The 16,800-nt window shown below is 55.4% G+C and overlaps 1 protein-coding gene across 5 annotated transcripts; it reads right to left on the bottom strand.

The window, feature by feature from the left end:
• Positions 1–5,189: 5,189 nt before the first annotated feature.
• Positions 5,190–10,668, bottom strand: LOC122680394 (cytochrome P450 2D14). Of its 5 annotated transcripts, none has more exons than XR_006336692.1 (9): positions 9,235–9,589; positions 8,337–8,508; positions 7,628–7,780; positions 7,362–7,522; positions 6,805–6,981; positions 6,503–6,644; positions 6,115–6,302; positions 5,537–5,743; positions 5,190–5,376 (listed from the first exon to the last, which is right to left on the bottom strand). XR_006336692.1 is itself a non-coding variant. In XM_043881719.1 (9 exons), exons 1-9 carry the CDS (start codon positions 9,433–9,435, stop codon positions 5,259–5,261), a joined length of 1,515 nt encoding a protein of 504 aa, XP_043737654.1. In that variant the 5' UTR covers positions 9,436–10,668; the 3' UTR covers positions 5,190–5,258. The 5 variants fall into 5 exon arrangements, 3 of the variants coding, with proteins under 3 accessions (XP_043737654.1, XP_043737652.1, XP_043737653.1); XM_043881719.1 differs by having other exon boundaries at positions 5,190–5,437; positions 5,537–5,678; positions 9,235–10,668; XM_043881717.1 differs by having other exon boundaries at positions 5,537–5,678; positions 9,235–9,587.
• Positions 10,669–16,800: the final 6,132 nt, after the last annotated feature.

Genomic DNA, 16,800 nt, shown 5'->3' with positions numbered 1-16,800 from the left:
ACTTAAATAGAGTGAAATCCATTCTTTTTAGCATACAGTTCTGTGAGTTTTGACAGATATATACAACTGTGAAATTGCCAGTATAGCCAAGATACAGAACAGCTCCAGTCAGTTCAGAAAATTCCCCCATACTCACAAATACTCAACCCTTCCCCCGCTCCCAGCCCCTGGCCTCCAGTGAATGGTTTTCTGGCCCCAGAGTTTTGCCTTTGCAAGATGGTCATAGAACTGGAAACATCCCAGTACATAGTCTTTATTTATTTGCCCACACAGCAGGCTTGCGGGATCTCAGCTCCCCGACCAGGGATCAAAGCCAGGCCCCCTGCAGTGGAAGCACAGAGTCCTAACCACTGGACCACAGGGAAGCCCCCAATATGTAGTTTTGAATCTTTCACTGAGCACAGGACACCTAGTTGTGCGTGGTGGTAGTTTGTACCTTCTCGTTACCGCGTAGCTGTCCCCTGTATGGAGGTACCACAGTCTATCCACCGACCAGATAAGCAGCATTTGGATTGTTTCTGGTTTTTAGCAGTTTCAGATAAAACCACTATAATGTTCTAGTAAAAGTTTTGTGTGAACAAAGGTTTTCCATTTAGGTAAACACCTCGCAGGGGAGTTGCGGGGTCATGTGGTAATGTGTACTTAGTTTTCTAGGAAACTGTGAAACTTTCCAAAGTGGCTGGTATCCACTTTGCATTCTCAGCAGCAGTGAATGAAAGGATCCGTTGATCCATTTCATTTCCAGGATTTTCCTTTTTTAAAGTCATTCTAATAGGCTTGTGTCGTCATTTTGTTTAGCTCAATATTGAGGGTTTACATTTTAAAACTATGCAAACAGTATTCCTGAGTCATGTAGTATACTATAATCAGTCTTTGTGCATGATTTTTGCCTTTTTCCTCTTTTTTAAACTTTAGTTTTCTCTGTACCTATAATTAATACATCTAAACTCTCTATTAAAAACAATTAATATCCTTGATATACACTTAAGACAATTTAAGTGGTTTATCAATATGATCAATTTCCTGGGGACATATTTCATGGAGCCCACCACCCTTTTCCCACATGGACCGACGTCCTTGAGGTCGGAAGCTCAACTGTCCTGGGATCTCCCTTCACCATCATTCTGCGGAGTACGTCACTTCTTTCACGTGTGGAGCCCGTGTCATCTTTTATTTTGGGGGCAGCACAACCTGCAGATGTGCTGAGGGGTAGTCCTCAGATATTCTTGACGGTAGTCCTGAGATATTAGCTGTTCGAAAAGGTCTTACTGCATATTTAACTCAGTGTGGCAAGGTACAGAATTTTAGATTAGAAATAATTTTCTCACAGATTTTGAAGATCCTCATTTTCTTCTGGCTTCAAAGGTTGGTGTTGAAAAGTCTGATAAAACTTAATAGACTTCTTTCTTCATGTCTCTGGAAGTTTTTAGGTTCTTCTTTTCATCCTAGGTATTTCAATATTTACTGATGACATCATCTGGGGTGGGTCTCCTTCATCCATTTTCCTGGACACTTGGTGATTCCTTCTCCTCTACAAACTCAGGTCCTGTATCTTTGGGAAAACTCTCAATAACACATGACTGGTATTTATTTGGGATCTTTCCCTGCCCCCCCCCCCCCCCCAGTTTGTTGACTCTGTTCCTTATTTCAGAAAGATCTGTGATTTAGCTGCTGGACCTCCTGATCTCTCTATTCTGGGAGAAACTCTTTTTCAATTTTATCTTCTACACTCTGATTGGATTTTTAACTCCCATGATCATATTTCTCTTTTTGAAGAATTAGATGTTGTAGGGAGTCCTGGTGGTCCAATGGTTAAGAATCCATCTTCTAATTCAGGGGATGCCAGTTCAATTCCTGGTCGGGGAAGTGTTGTCCCACATGCTGTGGGACAACAAAGCCCATGCCCAGCAACTAGAGAGAAGCCTGTGCACTGAGCTAGAGAGAGAAAAAAAAAGCCCAAGCACCGAAATGAAGAGTCCATGAACCTCAACAGACCCCATGCAGCCAAAATGAAATTTAAAAAAAGAAAAGAAAGAATTAGAGATTATTGTTGGAACATTTGTATTTTAGCACCGATCCTTGTTTTGTGAATGCAGCGTTTTATGTTTCAAGACAGCGATCATTTGTTAGTATGGCGCGTCCTTAAACCCTGTAGTCTAGTGTCTGCAGCATGCACTGACCGTGGACCAGTGCAGGACTGAGCCCTTGACAAGTCACCTCAGCCTTCTCTCTTCCTCCTTGTCATACAGCCCATCGGGAAGACCTTAAGGCCAGTGTGGGGGCCGATGGATAAGTGCTACCCCGTGACCACTCAGGTGGGTGAGGGCTGGGCACTCCTCCTCCCCTGGAGTGGGGTGTCTGTCCTGGGCCTCCTCGGTGGGCATGCACGGAAAGAGGATGGGCCAGGCAGGGACGGGCTCCCGGGCACTCTCAGCTGTATGTGACGGCCCCTGTTTCCCTCTGTAGAGACGCAGAGTCAGGAGTGGGAAGAAGCACGACTCTGAGGTAAGTGAGGCCTGGCCAGGAAGGGCCCGGGGCTGGGGGCTGCCACCTGTCCATGCTCCCCGAGACAGGAAGTCCGTCCAGCGCATGGTCAGGGCCCCAGGGATAGCGGGGGGCTCCTTTAGGAAACCTACAACCCGACCACACCTCGAGCTGAGAAGGGAGGGGCTTCCCTGGAGAAACAAAGAACTACAGACTCCAAGTGTGCACAGCAGGAAGCGGGGGGGAGGGCATCGGACGGCCTTGCTGCCCACATACCGCCCTCTTGCCCCTCTGCAGGCCATGACCCCCAAGGCCACGGGAGGACCGAACGATGCTGCCCCCAAGGAGGAGACTGCTGTCTTGTCTAGGGAAGAGGGCGAGGTGGGGCCCCTGGGGGAGGAAGCAGCCAGCCTCATTCCTGGTGCGAAGGGGGTGACTGAGAAGGAAGAGGTGGCAGGGACCCCAGGATGGCAGGTAAGGAAGCCTGGTGCTCAGCTGGAACACCATCGCCGTGTGGGTCCTACTGGGAAGCCCCCGGGCTCTGCAGGGTGGAGGGGAGAGGCCAGGCCCATGCCACCGTGGCAACGGCTGGGGGAGGCCGGGGCACCCCAAGACCACGGGGTCAAACTGCCATCCCGGTGGAGCAGCAGCTCTGCGTGCAGCTGAGGTGCAGACACGGTCTGAGCAGCGAGGGGATCTGAACCCTGGCCTCCCCCGACTTCTCGTGAACTGAGGCCCGTCTCCCCAGCTGCACAATGTAGAACCTGCCTCATCCCACCCCGTGCCCCTTCTCCCTTCCTAGGAGAACAAGAAGGCCTGAAAGGAGACAGCCGTGTATGTTTCTGGTAAGAAGCAGACCCCATCCTGTGCAGCGGGACTGCCCTGCTCCCTCATCTCAGGGACCCTGCAGAGGTCACAGATAGCTGAGCTCCTCCCCGACCCTCCTGGCCCAGGGAGGGGGCGGGGACGAAGCCCAGGTAGCCCGATGCCCAGCCTTTCCTGAAGGAGACCACTGCATCCTTCTTCCTTCTTGGCTTGGCAGGACTTGAGGCCACTTCCCTTGGGCTGGAGGAAGGTTTCCTCCTTTTTAGCAATGCTGACCTGTTCTCCTGCCAACAGAGGGTACCCTAGCCCTGGGCAAGGTTCCTTCCAGCAGGGTACTCACAGGGCGTGTCTGTGTGTGCTTTTCAGAGGCTTCCGAGGTGGACATCGTGGAGGAAAGGCCCGGGGGCTGGGTCCCCCAGCCCTTGAGGAAGCTCTGGCTGGGCTGGTTCCCCGCCTCTGACATCCCTAAGACTCAGAGCCACGAGTGACACTGTGTGCAATAAAACCACAGTGGATGCTTCTGCAGGCCCGGCTTCCTCCTCTCAGGGCCTCAGGCTTCTGCAAACTCAGTGTGGCTTTGTCCACGGCCCCGTCCCAGTCCACTGCTGGAGCACCGCCTCCCGCCACTAGGCGCAGACGTGGGGATGCTGGAGACTCACGGGGGCCCTGGCTGGTCTTCTGAGTCAGTGCCAAGGGACGGACCAGGTTCCCTGAATGTTGAGACCTGACTGTCATGAAGGCACAACTGGCTTGATTAGCGGCTGGTGCTTCTGACCTGTCTGGGGCCTCCCAGCTCCTAACCTCAATGTGCCAGGGAGTCTGCCTGAGACTCGGGTGAGCAGACACTCATTAGAGCCCTTGGGTAGTGTCTGTGTGAGCTCAGTCCAGACCAGACTGGGGGCTGGAGGTGGAGGATGGGTGTCCCTGCCCTTGGCCGGGGCTCCAGGCTTAGAAGGTCTCAGCCTCTGAGTCGGCGCAGGAAGACAGGACCCGGCAGCCATCAGAGGCAAACCTCCTCCTGGCCGAAGGGGAGGCAGAAGCCCAAGGCCACATGGTGGCAGAGCACAGCAAGGATGAGGGCCCGGGTGTCCTCCTCTGAGCTCTGCAGGGCCTCCTTCAGCTCTGCCGTCCCGCTGTCACAGGACCCAAGGTTGACCCTGTCCCCAGGGCATGCCTGCGGTCCACAGGGGCTCATTCCCGGCCCCTGCCTAGCCTCCCGAGAGCCCGGCCTCACCTGGCCACTCAGAGGATGGAGCCCAGGTTGGAGCCGAGCTCTAGCGTGGCCGTGAGTGGCAACTCCGACTGGGCAGGGGCTGGGGGATGAGTGTCCTAAGGGGCAGGGAAAGGGGGCCCATCCTATAAAGAGGCCCAGGGAGGTGGCTCCCTCCTGGGAAGAGCTCCGGCCTCAAGAGACTGAGCGCTCTGGGCTCCCCCGGCATATCTTCCCAGTCCTGCCCCCACCTTCTGGGGCCGCAGACTTGAGGTGCTGGCTGAGGTCTGTGGAGCCAGGTGGCTGTGACTAGGCCTGAAATGTGGGTGTGAGAGCTGTTGGGGCCCCTTATTGCATGGGGCCTGAAGTCTCTCCCCAGCCTACGTGAGCTCGTCCCTGCAGAAGCCAGGAGCTGTTTATATAGGCTCAGTCACTACACCCAGCAACCGAGGTTGGTCTCCCAGGGTGTCTGGGTGTAAGCCTCAGTACACCCATCTCACAGTACACCCTGCTACACCTTCAGAGCCTCAGTACACCCATCTGTTAAATGGGGTCAAATACCAGGTAAGGATGATTCAGTCTGGGGGTGGGGACTGGTTTTGGGGAGACTGCTGAGGCTACATGTCTGCCAGGGTATGGTCAGGGGCCCCAGCTGGGACTCAAGTCAGGATGGAGCCACCAGGCAGTGGTTTATTGAACATCAGGGCTACCGCTGAGGTTGGGGGCTGGGTGCCTGCCTCTAGCGGGGCACCGCACACAGCTGGTACGGGCCTGGGGTCACCAGGAAGGCAAAGACACCGTGGTCGCTGGGGCGGGGCTGCCCGGCAGGCACGGCGAAGCTGAAGCGCTGCAGGAGGCTGGTGAAGAAGAGGAAGAGCTCCATGCGGGCCAGGGGCTCCCCGAGGCACGCGCGGCGGCCTGTGGGCAGGCACGGGGGCTCTGTGAGCCTGGGCTCTACCCCCCCAAGATCCCCTCAGGGAGGGCAAGCAAACCGAGCACCCCCCAGCCCCAAGGTACCTGCGGAGAAGGGTATGAAGGCCTCCTGCTTGACGAAGCGGCCCCGGGCATCCAGGAAGTGCTCCGGGTGGAAACGGAAGGGCTTCTCCCAGACGGTCTCATCCTTCAGCACTGACGACAGGTTGGTGATGAGTGTCGTCCCCTGGTGGCAAATGTCTGGCATGGGTGAGGTCTCGATCGGAGGCGGGGGGGCGGGTGCCCAGACCCCTGCCACCAAACACATGTGGGCGCACACACATGCCTGGCACACACCTGGACTCAAGTAACCGCAGCCCAAAGGTTTCTCAGCACCGTCCCCGTCCCCATGGCAGGTGTCCTTACTGCCCCTCTGCACGGGCTCCGCCAATACTGTGACATGGTCTAGTTTGTCTTCCCTGCCCGGCCAGGGAATCAGAGGGACAGAGCCAGCCCTGCTCCGCTCTCCTCTCCACGCCCACTCAGGCTGGGACATTCGGCACCTGCGGCCATGAGGACGGGGTGGCTCGGATTCCAGTCCTGGCCACAGCTGGCAACACTCACACTGGGGATACCAGGTGGAAGGTGGTGCAGAGCCAGGGTTGGGAGATCTGCAGGCCTACCTTTGGGATGTGGAAGCCCTGCAGCTCGATGTCACGGGATGTCATGTGGGGCACTCCCAGGGGGATGATGTCCGCAAAGCGTTGCACCTCATGGACCACGGCCACGGTGAAGGGCATGAGGGCCTGATCCGCGATTTCTGGTCGCCTCACCTGCCCTATCATCTCATCGATTTCCTGTTGGACCCGTCCTGGAGAACAAGCGGGTCAGACCCAAGGGCTGGGCTCCCGCCTCCTCCCGACGCCACTCCGAGGAGGGCGCTGTGACGTCTGCGCTGGGGCTCAGCCTCTGCGCAGAACTGCTGCTGGGGCCAAACCAGCTGAGCTCAGGGGCTTCGGGCTGGCCCTGTCCTACCTCGCCCCTCCACCCCCCACTCCGGGCTAGACTCACGCTGCACGTCTGGATGCAGGATCATGAGGAGGAGGGCCCAGGCCAGTGTGGTCGAGGTGGTGATCATCCCGGCGGAGAACAGGTCGGCCACCACCAGGCGCAGGTTCGCATCATTGAAGCTTCTCTCGGGGTTCCCCTTGGCCTGGGTCACACCGGGAAGGTAAGCCCAGGGACAGAGGTAAAGTCCCCAGATGGCTTCCCACTCTGCTCCGGTCAGCCCAGGTATCTAATCCCTGGGTGATACACAGGCCTGAGTTTGCCTCCTGGGCCCTCAACACACATCCCTGTCCTGATCACCTTACCTCCTTCACCTCATCCAGGAAGGCGTCGGTCAGGTGTCGGGGTGGCTGGGTCGGGTCCCGGGTCATCTTCTGCTCAGCGATCAGCTCATCAATCAGGGCCATGAAGGCCTTCTGCCCCGGGAAGAGCTTGGCGGCCAGCCCTCGGATGCGCAGGAGCGATGGCACCGCTTCCACCACCTGTGTGGGTCACAGCCGTGCGGCCCTGGGACCGCCTGGTGCTCAGGTGCTCACCAGTCAGGCCCCAGCTTACTCCAGTGTCCCCTCCATCGACCTTGTTCCTCCCTAGGTTCAGACCCTGCCGCTCTCTCCTGGCCCTGAGCCCAGAAATAGAAACCTAAAATGTATATATTAATGGGTACCGCTGCCTTCCAGTGAGAGTCCTCCCTCCCCTAAGTTCGCTGACCCTCGCCGGGCATCTCACATCTGGAGTGTCTGCCATCTCCTCACTTCCAAGCCTTTTCCTTGCTGGTGCCTTTTACCGGAAAGCCCTTCTGCCCCCGGGGCGGGGGGACCCGTTGGAGGACCGAGGCCGCCTCTACGGAGATCCCTTCCCGCACCTGGCGCACTAAGCTAGCTTCTTCTTTCAGCATATCCTCCGTCACGTCCAACAGCTTGACGATGCGAGGATCCTTGTACTCGAAGCGGCACCCGAAGGTCAGGGAGGCGATCACGTTGCTCACTGCTTTATTCAGGAGGTCTTTGGGGCTAAACGGGCGTCCTGGAAGGGGACGGTGCACGGTAGGGCGTCGCCTCCATCTCTTCTTTCCCAGGCCTCTCCAAACCTCCCAGACCTCCATGTGCCTCTGCCCCAGCACTCACTCACCGGCCTGGTCGGCGAAGGCGGCACAGAGGCACGAGGCCTCCTCGGTCACCCACTGCTCCAGTGACTTCTTCCCCAGGCCGAAGTTGCGCAGGGTGGACAGGGAGAAGCGCCGCTGCTCCCGCCACGCGTTCCCATAACGCGCCAGGATTACTCCTGGGGGCGGGGCGGGCACGTGGGCGTGGCTCAGGTCTGGCCCCGCCCCGCTCGGGGCTCTGCTCACCACCCCCTACCCGCCCTTTAGAGAAATTCTCGCTGCTGCCCCACCCACACTGGCCTCGCCCTCCCCTCCCAAATCCCGCCCACTTTGACACCCCCTTCCATCTGAGGACTGGTCTCATTTGCTGGAGTCCCACAATGCTCCCCGAGTCTCCCCTGCTAGGGGCAAGTCGTGTCTCCACTTTTTATTTTGCCCACCGAGACCCCGTCTGCCACGTGGGAAATGTGCTGGCCAGGCCCTGCCCTGCTCACCCCTGACTTTGTCCTCTTTCCTGCCCACCCGGTTGTCCCCTTCGTGCTCGCAATGGCCCTGGACCGCCGTGTCTTAACAAGGCCCCCGCCCTCTGCCTCATCCAATTTCTCCTTCCCCCAACGCTTGGCACAGTCTCCTTTCTCCACCTGCCGACCCCTCAAATTCGTTGGCTCTTTCCTGCACCGAATGTCCGCGACCCTGCCTCTGCCTGCAGGGACGCGGCCTGCCCTCTCCGCTTGCCTTCGGCGCGCGGCCCGTAACCCAGGTGCTCGTAGACGGCCGGAGGTGGACGGTCGGAAGTGTCCTGGCTGCGGTACACCAGCGCCTCGCGCACTGCCTCCAGCCCGTTGAGCACGACTACAGGCGTCCAGACCTGCTGCAGGCTGAACACGTTCCCAAAGCGGCACCGCAGCTGCAGGCCAAAGGTCGAGGGTGTTTGGCAAGCCCAGGCCCCGCCAGGCTGTGGGCCCAGCCTCCTGGCATTAGCCTTGTGGCACGTCTGGGTCCCCCTCCAGCAGCGAGCAACTGCAAGGACTTTATCTAGTCTTGTGAGCCCCAGGGGGTTACATCCACTCGTTTTGAGGATCTCAAGTTGGATCAGACCATCCTACTCATAGACCCACCTATGACTGTGCAAGGGTCACCAAAATGGTCAGTAGGCCAAGTTAGCATCCTATTTTTCAGGTGAAGAAACTGAGGTTCATAGAGGGAAGCAGGGAGGCCCAAGATCTCATGGAGGCAAAAGATTTGAACTGTGCCCCTCTCAACCTCAACTTTCCTGATTTAAATAGGGCTCATGACCAAACTCCTCTCCCCCATTCTCAAGACCTTCCCTCCCAAGGTAACCCTTAGGGACTCAGGCTCACATAATTAAAGAACTGGCCAGCTGAAGCCCCAGCCTGTCGCCTTGCTGTAAAACCCCCCAGCCCCTGGCCTTGTCCTCTCTGACCTCTGTTTGGAAAATCCAAACTGTTCTCGGGCCCTGAACAAACGCCCTCCCTCAGGAAGCCTCTCAAACCCACCCCCTCTTCGAGGCCCGGTTCCTCTTCCGGCCTGTGGCTTCACCCAGAGCCCACTGTCCGCTGCTCGGTGGGGCCCTAGGACCACCGCTGCGCACTCCCCAGCCCTCCGTCCTCACCTGGCTAAAGCTGGGACGCGGGTCCTCGAAGTCCACCTGCAGCAGGTTACCCAGCACGGGCAGCGGCGTGGGGCCTGGTGGGTAGCGTGCGGCCCAACGTGAGCGCCGGTGCATCAGGTCCAGCAAGAGCGAGAAGATGAGCACGGCCACGGCCAGGGTCCCCAGCGTGTCCCCAGACAGCAGCCCCATGGCTGCCTCCATGTGCGCTGGGTTCCTCACCACACCGGCACCCGGGACCAGGCCAGCAGGGCACTCCCACTGCACCTCCAGAGCTCCACCAGTCTGGGGCCTCTTTATACAGGGGCGGAGAAGCGGCCTTTGCCCTCTGCCCTGAGGTATCTTGTCAGGGGTTAGGCTGCCAGAGGGCACAGAGAGGAGTCAAAGAGAGTCAGGTGCCCGGGTGGCCACTGTCCATCACGTGTGCTCTCCACGTGCTTCTGGAGGGTGGCTGGAGATCACAAAAAGCCCCCCCTCCCCCAGCCTGACTCCCCTGCTCGGCAGATTTGAAGCAAGTATCCAGGGTCTTGGGAATGGGTTCTGCCACCCACCTGTCACCTGTCACCCTCTAATGTGGTCACAGCCTCGTTCCCAGAACTTGTCCCTGTCCTCCTCCTGAGTGGCCTTCACCTTCCAAGTACGTTACTGGTCCTTGCCCCGTGCTGGAGGGAGGACCTAATGATCAGAGGGACCACCGATAAAGTTCTTGGTGTCCCCTCACTTCCCACTAGGACACTCAACACACACACAATCACACACTCAGAAACCACATTTACACATATTCACATAGTGACTAGCCCATGCTCACACGCCTATCTACACACCCACAAAACCACATCCATGAACGCCTGTGTCACCACTTTCCACTCACAGAGACCCAACATCAACGTCTCTAGTTCTCACTGGCTGCCTGGACTCCCCGGCTTCCCTACACCTTGAGGCTGCTCACGGTGATGCCGACACCTTCACGTGGCTGGCTGCTGCCTCAGTTTCCACCTGTTGTGGCGGTGGGAAGGTTGAATCTGGGGGTAGGGAGGCAGCAGGATTGTTTTCAGAGTTCCCTAATCAACCTGACCAGCCAGTTTGGTTGCCCAGAGGCCCTTTCCTAAGTTTGTTAGAAATTGGTCCTTGGACTTTCCAGTTCTTGTGGCCTTGAGGTGATGAATTTCCTCATGTAGGTGTCTATTTCCTGACTTGGAAAAATGTAAGCTGGGCACTTTACTTTGTTGATTGGGCTGCCAGTAAGCTCACGGTACTAGGATGGCTTAGCATAGGCTGTGACTGTCCTTAGGGAAGTGGGCCTGCTTCCTCCTGCTAAATTTGTCCTTCAGTTCAGTCACTCAGTCATGTCCAACTCTTTGGAACCCATGGACTGCAGCATGCCAGGCCTCCTTGTACATCACCAACTCCCGGAACTTGCTCAAACTCATGTCTATATCAAGTCGGTGATGCCATCCAACCGTCTCATCCTTTGTCATCCCCTTCTCCTCCTGCCTTCAGTCTTTCCCAGCATCAGAGTCTTTTCAAGTGAGTCAGTTCTTCCCATCAGGTGCCCAAAGTATTGGAGCTTCAGCTTCAGCATCAGTCCTTCCAATGAATAGTCAGGGTTGATCTCCTTTAGGATTGATTGGTTTGATCTCCTTGCTATCCAAGGGACTCTCAAGGGTGTTCTCCAACACCACAGTTCAAAAGCATCAATTCTTCGGTGCTCAGCTTTCTTTATAGTCCAACTCTCACATCCATACATGACCACTGGAAAAACCATAGCTTTGACTAGACGGAGCTTTGTCAGGAAAGGAACATCTCTGCTTTTTAATATGCTGCCTAGGTCGGTCATAGCTCTTCTTCCAAGGAGCAAGAGTCTTTTAATTTCATGGCTGCAATCACCATCTGCAGTGATTTTAGAGCCCCAAAAAATAAAGTCTCTCACTGTTTCCATTGTTTCCCCATCTATTTGCCATGAAGTGACGGGACTGGATGCCATGATCTTAGCTTTTTACATGTTGAGTTTTAAGCCAGCTTTTTCACTCTCCTCTTTCATCAAGAGGCTCTTCAGTTCCTCTTTGCTTTTGTCCTTAAACATCAGCTTTTAAAACTTCAGAAGACAATGGGATGGAAACCAGATGGGGATGTAGTTTCTTGACCCTCTCACAGGCCTGCCGAGGACCTCAAGGAATGGATTCCTGGGCCTCCCCTCTCTCCATGGGTCCAGTCCACTCTGGCTGCAGCCCCATATCCTCGACCCTGGCTCTCTGGTTCCTTCCAGTCCTCCACAAAGGTGCAAATGCAAATCTTGGTACCACCCTGCCCCAGTGCGTGTCACCTCCAGGCTGCAATTACGACTGCCAGGCACTCCCTCTTGGTCAGCCTCTTGCCTCCTCCAGGCAAGGGGCTGGTCACATTATGCCAGGGTTCTGCTAGCCTCAGAACTCTCCAACAACTCAAGGGGTAAGATTTGAGGTTGAGTTTTTAAACCAGTGAAGCTGATGGGAACTCAGAGGCCCAAACTCATTCAAATGTAAAGGCATGGGAACTCAGAGGGTGGGGAAGGGGGCATTTCCTGGGCAGGGGTCAAGTCCCTTGCACCGCCCCCCTCCCCCACCCCCACCCCCCAACCCCGATGCCGAGTATGTGAGGCAACCTTTCTTTCTGAACACAGCTGGAGTAGTTGAGGGTCCTGGAGGCTCTCCCCTAGCTCACTGAGAGCCTGCAGGAGGCGCTCTGCCATCCTGTACCCCCTTACCCTGTTCCCTCCCTCGCACCCCACCCCCCAACTGTGAGAGGACCTGTTCTTCCCAGGTTGCCTTGGACAGGACAGATGCTTGTGGTCTCCAGGTGTGGGTCGTCAACATTTGCAATCCCGGCTTGGCTTGTGCAAGCGGCTCCTCCCCTTCCAAATTCCCACATCCCCACGCTCCTGCCAGGCTGGGGGCCAGCGGTGGGGCTGGCTGGGGCCCAACTGCCCTTCCTCAGTTTATCCAGCCTTTCCTGCATCTTGCCTTGGCCAAGGCCTGGATTCCGTTCTATCCCACTCTATCGGGACACACCCCGTGCTGGTTGCTGGGCTGGGTGGAGGGATGGTGAGGGTGGGCCCCTGCTTCAAAGTGCTCACGACCAAGAGCAGGAGTGGGAGCTAGGGAGGTGACGCACCAGGCCAGCAGGGGCAGGGAGGGCTTTGAGGGCTGCGGGGACGTTTCCCCAGGCTGGAGTAGACTTTCTGGGAAAACGTGGAGGACCTCGGGTGGCTTGGGACTGCAAACCGAGGTAACCTGACTGTGGGGTTAAGGCACCACTGCGAAGCAGCAGGACGGTGGCCGCTCCAGGCGGGGCTTTTAGTCTGGCAGGGACTGGATCGTGGGAAACTCAGGTTCTCGGGCCTCAAGGAGGCAGAGAGACCAGCTTTGAGGCCACTGAAAAGACCAAGAGGGGGGAGGTGGGAGGGGGGATCGGAATGGGGAATACGTGTAAATCCATGGCTGATTCATATCAGTGTATGACAAAACCCACTGAAATGTTGTGAAGTAATTAGCCTCCAACTAACAAAAAAAATAAATAAATAAAAATTAAAAAAAAAAAAAAGAAAAGACCAAGAGGGGAAGACCCGTGGGGAGCCCTGGGGACTTTTCAGAGCCAGCCGGTGGTCTCCCATCCGACCTCAGTTGAAGGTTTCTGTCCCCATGGGCAGCAATCTTCCGCCCTGGACGGCCAGAGTCTGGTGGTACTGGTGGGGCTGGTAGGATGGCCATCACAGCTTTGTCACAGTGGCCCCGTTAAACTGCCCCCATCTACCCTTTGTTTTGCGTCATGCCTTCTGCAAACAGTCACCCTAATGGACGTATGAGGGCAGTTAACAGATATGCTTGTAATTCAGGCAGTGCCCTCCAAACACCGGGGATGGGGGGGCTCTAGTCCAGGACAGGGTGGCCTTGACGAACACCTCAATCGTGAGGCCAACGGCCTGTTTCAATCATTGTGCAATCGTAGCCTTGGATTACCCTGCACTCACACGCCAGGCACTGCTGTTGACCCCCATCCTCCCCACCCTCTGTAAGATAGGCGGCTTTATGATTCCCAAAGCACCATCTCAGGAGTCACAGCAGTGGGTCAAAGTCATAGGGCACCATTAGGGTCGATCTCAAAACTCAGGCTCTGGACCACTGCTCTACAGCGGAAATAAACTTCTATGAGGCCCGAGGCCCAGCATTTAAGTTCCTGCAGGCTTACTGTTTTAGAAACGTGCTCAGGCGGCCCTTGCTGGCTTCTGCTCTGGTGAAGCGGCTGGTGTTGGAGGGATGGGCACCCCTCCCCGCTCCTTCTCCCCGCCCCCCCCCACCCCCACACACCTCGGGGCCGCAGGTGTTGGCCCCGGCAGGGAAGGAGCCTCCGAGCCCCAGACCTGGGCCTGAGTCCGGGGAGACGTCAGCAAGATGGCGGGCGAGCAGCGCTCCAGGCCTGAGCCCCCGGCGCGGAGACCCAGCCCTGGGCCCCCAAGGCGATGCGGAGGAAGCTCCCTGGAAAGCAGGTGAGGAGCTGCAGTGCCCAGCGAGGGCGCGGGGAAAGTTGGTGGCATTTCGCTCACCCACCCCCCCGCCCCTGCGGCAGACACCCGCTTAGTTCCCGCTCCTGCCTGGGGGGCGGGAGGAGTGAGAGACGGCTCCCGCTGCCGGTGCGGGGTCCGGCGGGGCCCAGCGGTCTCACCGGACTCCGGTACCGCCCGCTGGGGTCCAGGCAGCGACCGCGCCTGCAAATCCGCCGGCGGACAACGGGGGGCGGGGCCGGGAGCCGCGGGGTGCAGGCCGATTCCTGGGATTTTCTGGGAACTGGGCTGGGCACGACGGGAAAGTTCTGGAGCTTGCCTGCGCAATGTGAACTTGCCGCAGGCTACTTATTGGTTAAGGTGGTCACCCTAACCTTGTGTTTTTGAATCGTGGTTTAAAAACGTAACTCTTCAAAAATACACCAACACTGCACACCTATCATAGAATGGTCAAAATCCAGAACACCGACACCACCCAACTCCGACAAGGGTGAACTCTCATTCCCTGCGGGTGTGTGGGAATGCAGACTGGGGCAGCCACTTTGGAAGACAGTTTGGCAGTTGCTTATTAAAAAAGAAAAGAAAAACAAACCCTGCACACTTGTGTTTATAGCAGTTTTATTCATAATTGCTTAAGAGTGGAACAACTGTCTTCCAGTAGGTGAATGGATAAACTGGGGTGCATCCAGGCAACAGAACATTCAAGAGAAACTGAGCCTCTTAAAGGTGAAAGAGAGTGAAAAAGCTTAAAACTCAACATCCAGAACACTAAGCTCATGACACTCCCATCACTTCATGGTAAATGGGGAAAAAAACTGACACAGCGACACTTTTATTTCCTTGGGCTCCAAAATCACTGCAGATGTGACCGTAGCCACGAAAGTAAAAGATGCTTGCTTCTTTGAAGAAAAGCTATGACAAACCTAGACAGTGTATTCAAACAGAGACATCACTTTGCCAACAAATGTCCATATAATCAAAGCTATGGTTTTCCAAGTAGTCATGTGTGGATGTGAGAGTTGGACCATAAAGAGGGCTGAGTGCTGAAGAACTGATGCTTTTAAACTGTGGTGCTGGAGAACAGTGTCTCTTGGACAGCAAGGGGCCAGTCAGTCCTAAAGGAAATCAACCCTGAATATTCATTGGAAGGACTGATGCTGAAGTTGAAGCTTCAATACTTTGGCCACTTGATGTGAAGAGCCAACTCATTGGAAAAGACTCTGATGCTGGGAAAGATTGAGAGCAGAAGGGGATGACAGAGGATGAGATAGTTTGATGGTCTCACTGACTCAATGGACATGAGTTTCAGCAAACTCTGGGAGATTGTGAAGGACAGGGAAGCCTGGGGTGCTGCAGTCCATGGCATCACAAAGAGTCGGACTCTGAGCAACTGAACGACAAAAAGAAACGAGCTATCGTGCCATGGAAAGACATGGAGGAACCTTAAATGCCTATTACCAAATGAAAGAAACCAATGTGAAAAGGCTACAAACTGTGTAACTCCAACCATATGACATTCTGGAAAAGACAAAAACTATGGACATAGTACAAGATCCGTGGTTGCCAGGGGTTAAGAGGAGGTAGGGATAGAGAGATGGAGCACAAAGAATTTTTACTGCAGTGAAGCTGCTCTGTATGATACTATTGGTGTGTACATGTCATTATGGGCTTCCCTGGTGGGCTCAGAGGTAAAGAATCTGCCTGCCAACGCAGGAGATGTGGGTTTGAACCCTGGAGTCAAAAGATCCCCTGGAGAAGGAAATGGCAGCTCACTCCAGTGTTCTTGCCTGGGAAATCCCATGGACAGAGGAGCCTGGCGGGCAACAGTCCATGAGGTTGCAGAGTTGGGCAGGACTTAATGATTGAACAACAGCAAACCCATGTCATTGTACATCTGTCCAAACTCAGAGCGCACACCACTAAGAGTGAACCCCAACATAAACTATGGGCTGTGGATGGCAATGATGTGTTGATGCAAGTTCACCAAAGCAAAGGCACTGCTCTGGTGGGGAACGTTGATACTGGGGGAGGCTGTGCATGTGTGGGGGGGGGCAGAGGATACATGGGGCATCTCTGTACCTTCTGCTCAACATTGCAATGAACCTAAAACTGCTCTAGAAATAAAAGTCTGTCCAAAAAATACAAAGAACTCAAGAGTGGCAGGAGTTGAAATGCCCATGAACAGTTGAGGCTTCCTGCAGAAGCTGGAAAGCTAGAGTTGGGAGTGAGGCGTGGAGCAGGGCCACTCCCTAGTGAACGGTCATTTCAGGAGCCAGTTTGAGGGACCATCACCAGTGTTTTACTCAAAGTATCATCAGCCCAGTCAAAAGAGTTAAAAAAAGGCAAAATGAAGAACCAACCATCTGCTGTCAGGAAAGTATTTTCCTGAAGATACGTTCAAGGTTTGTGGTTTAAGCCCAACACCTGCAATCTCTCAATCTCATCTGAACTGTGTTAATGCCAAGACCAGACGGGATGCCAGGGAAATAAAAAGCCATCATTCCTATGCAGGTTCCGTGGCCCACACGGCACACCCACCCACACCTCCATCCTGCTGGAGGAAAATGAGAAATGGACCACACTGCTGGATGGAGCCATTATAGCAAAATTAATCTGCCATTTCTGCAGCCTCAAACTGATAAGCACACCAGAACTCATTTATAATTGCTTATTTCTACTTCACAACATTCCTTCCAGTGTTTCTGTTCTCTAAAACAAAACAAAGTCCATTAACATTGCATTATTTTTTAATAAGCTTTAAAATTCACGTTGATTGGAATTTTGTCCTCCTCTCAACTTAAGTAATCTGGCTATTCTCACACACGCGGCTGAGTTCCACCCGCCAGGCTGAGCGGCTAGAACTGTCCTTGGTTGGGATCATTCCAGGGTCTGCTGCAAGGGCCCTGGGCCTGCGGGAGGCCTGGGTGGCTGAGCCAGTCTGATGGCAGCCACCCCTGCAGCAGAACCAGAGCCAGCCTGGGGGCTGGGATGGGAGGAGAAAGAGACGCGTTTGCTTCAAACAAAAAAGGAAA

Source organism: Cervus elaphus, chromosome 22 (assembly GCF_910594005.1).
Source record: "Cervus elaphus chromosome 22, mCerEla1.1, whole genome shotgun sequence".
Classification (NCBI taxonomy): Eukaryota; Metazoa; Chordata; class Mammalia; order Artiodactyla; family Cervidae; genus Cervus; species Cervus elaphus.
Note: the sequence above shows the minus strand (reverse complement) of the source record. Positions and strands in the feature narration are given on the sequence as shown.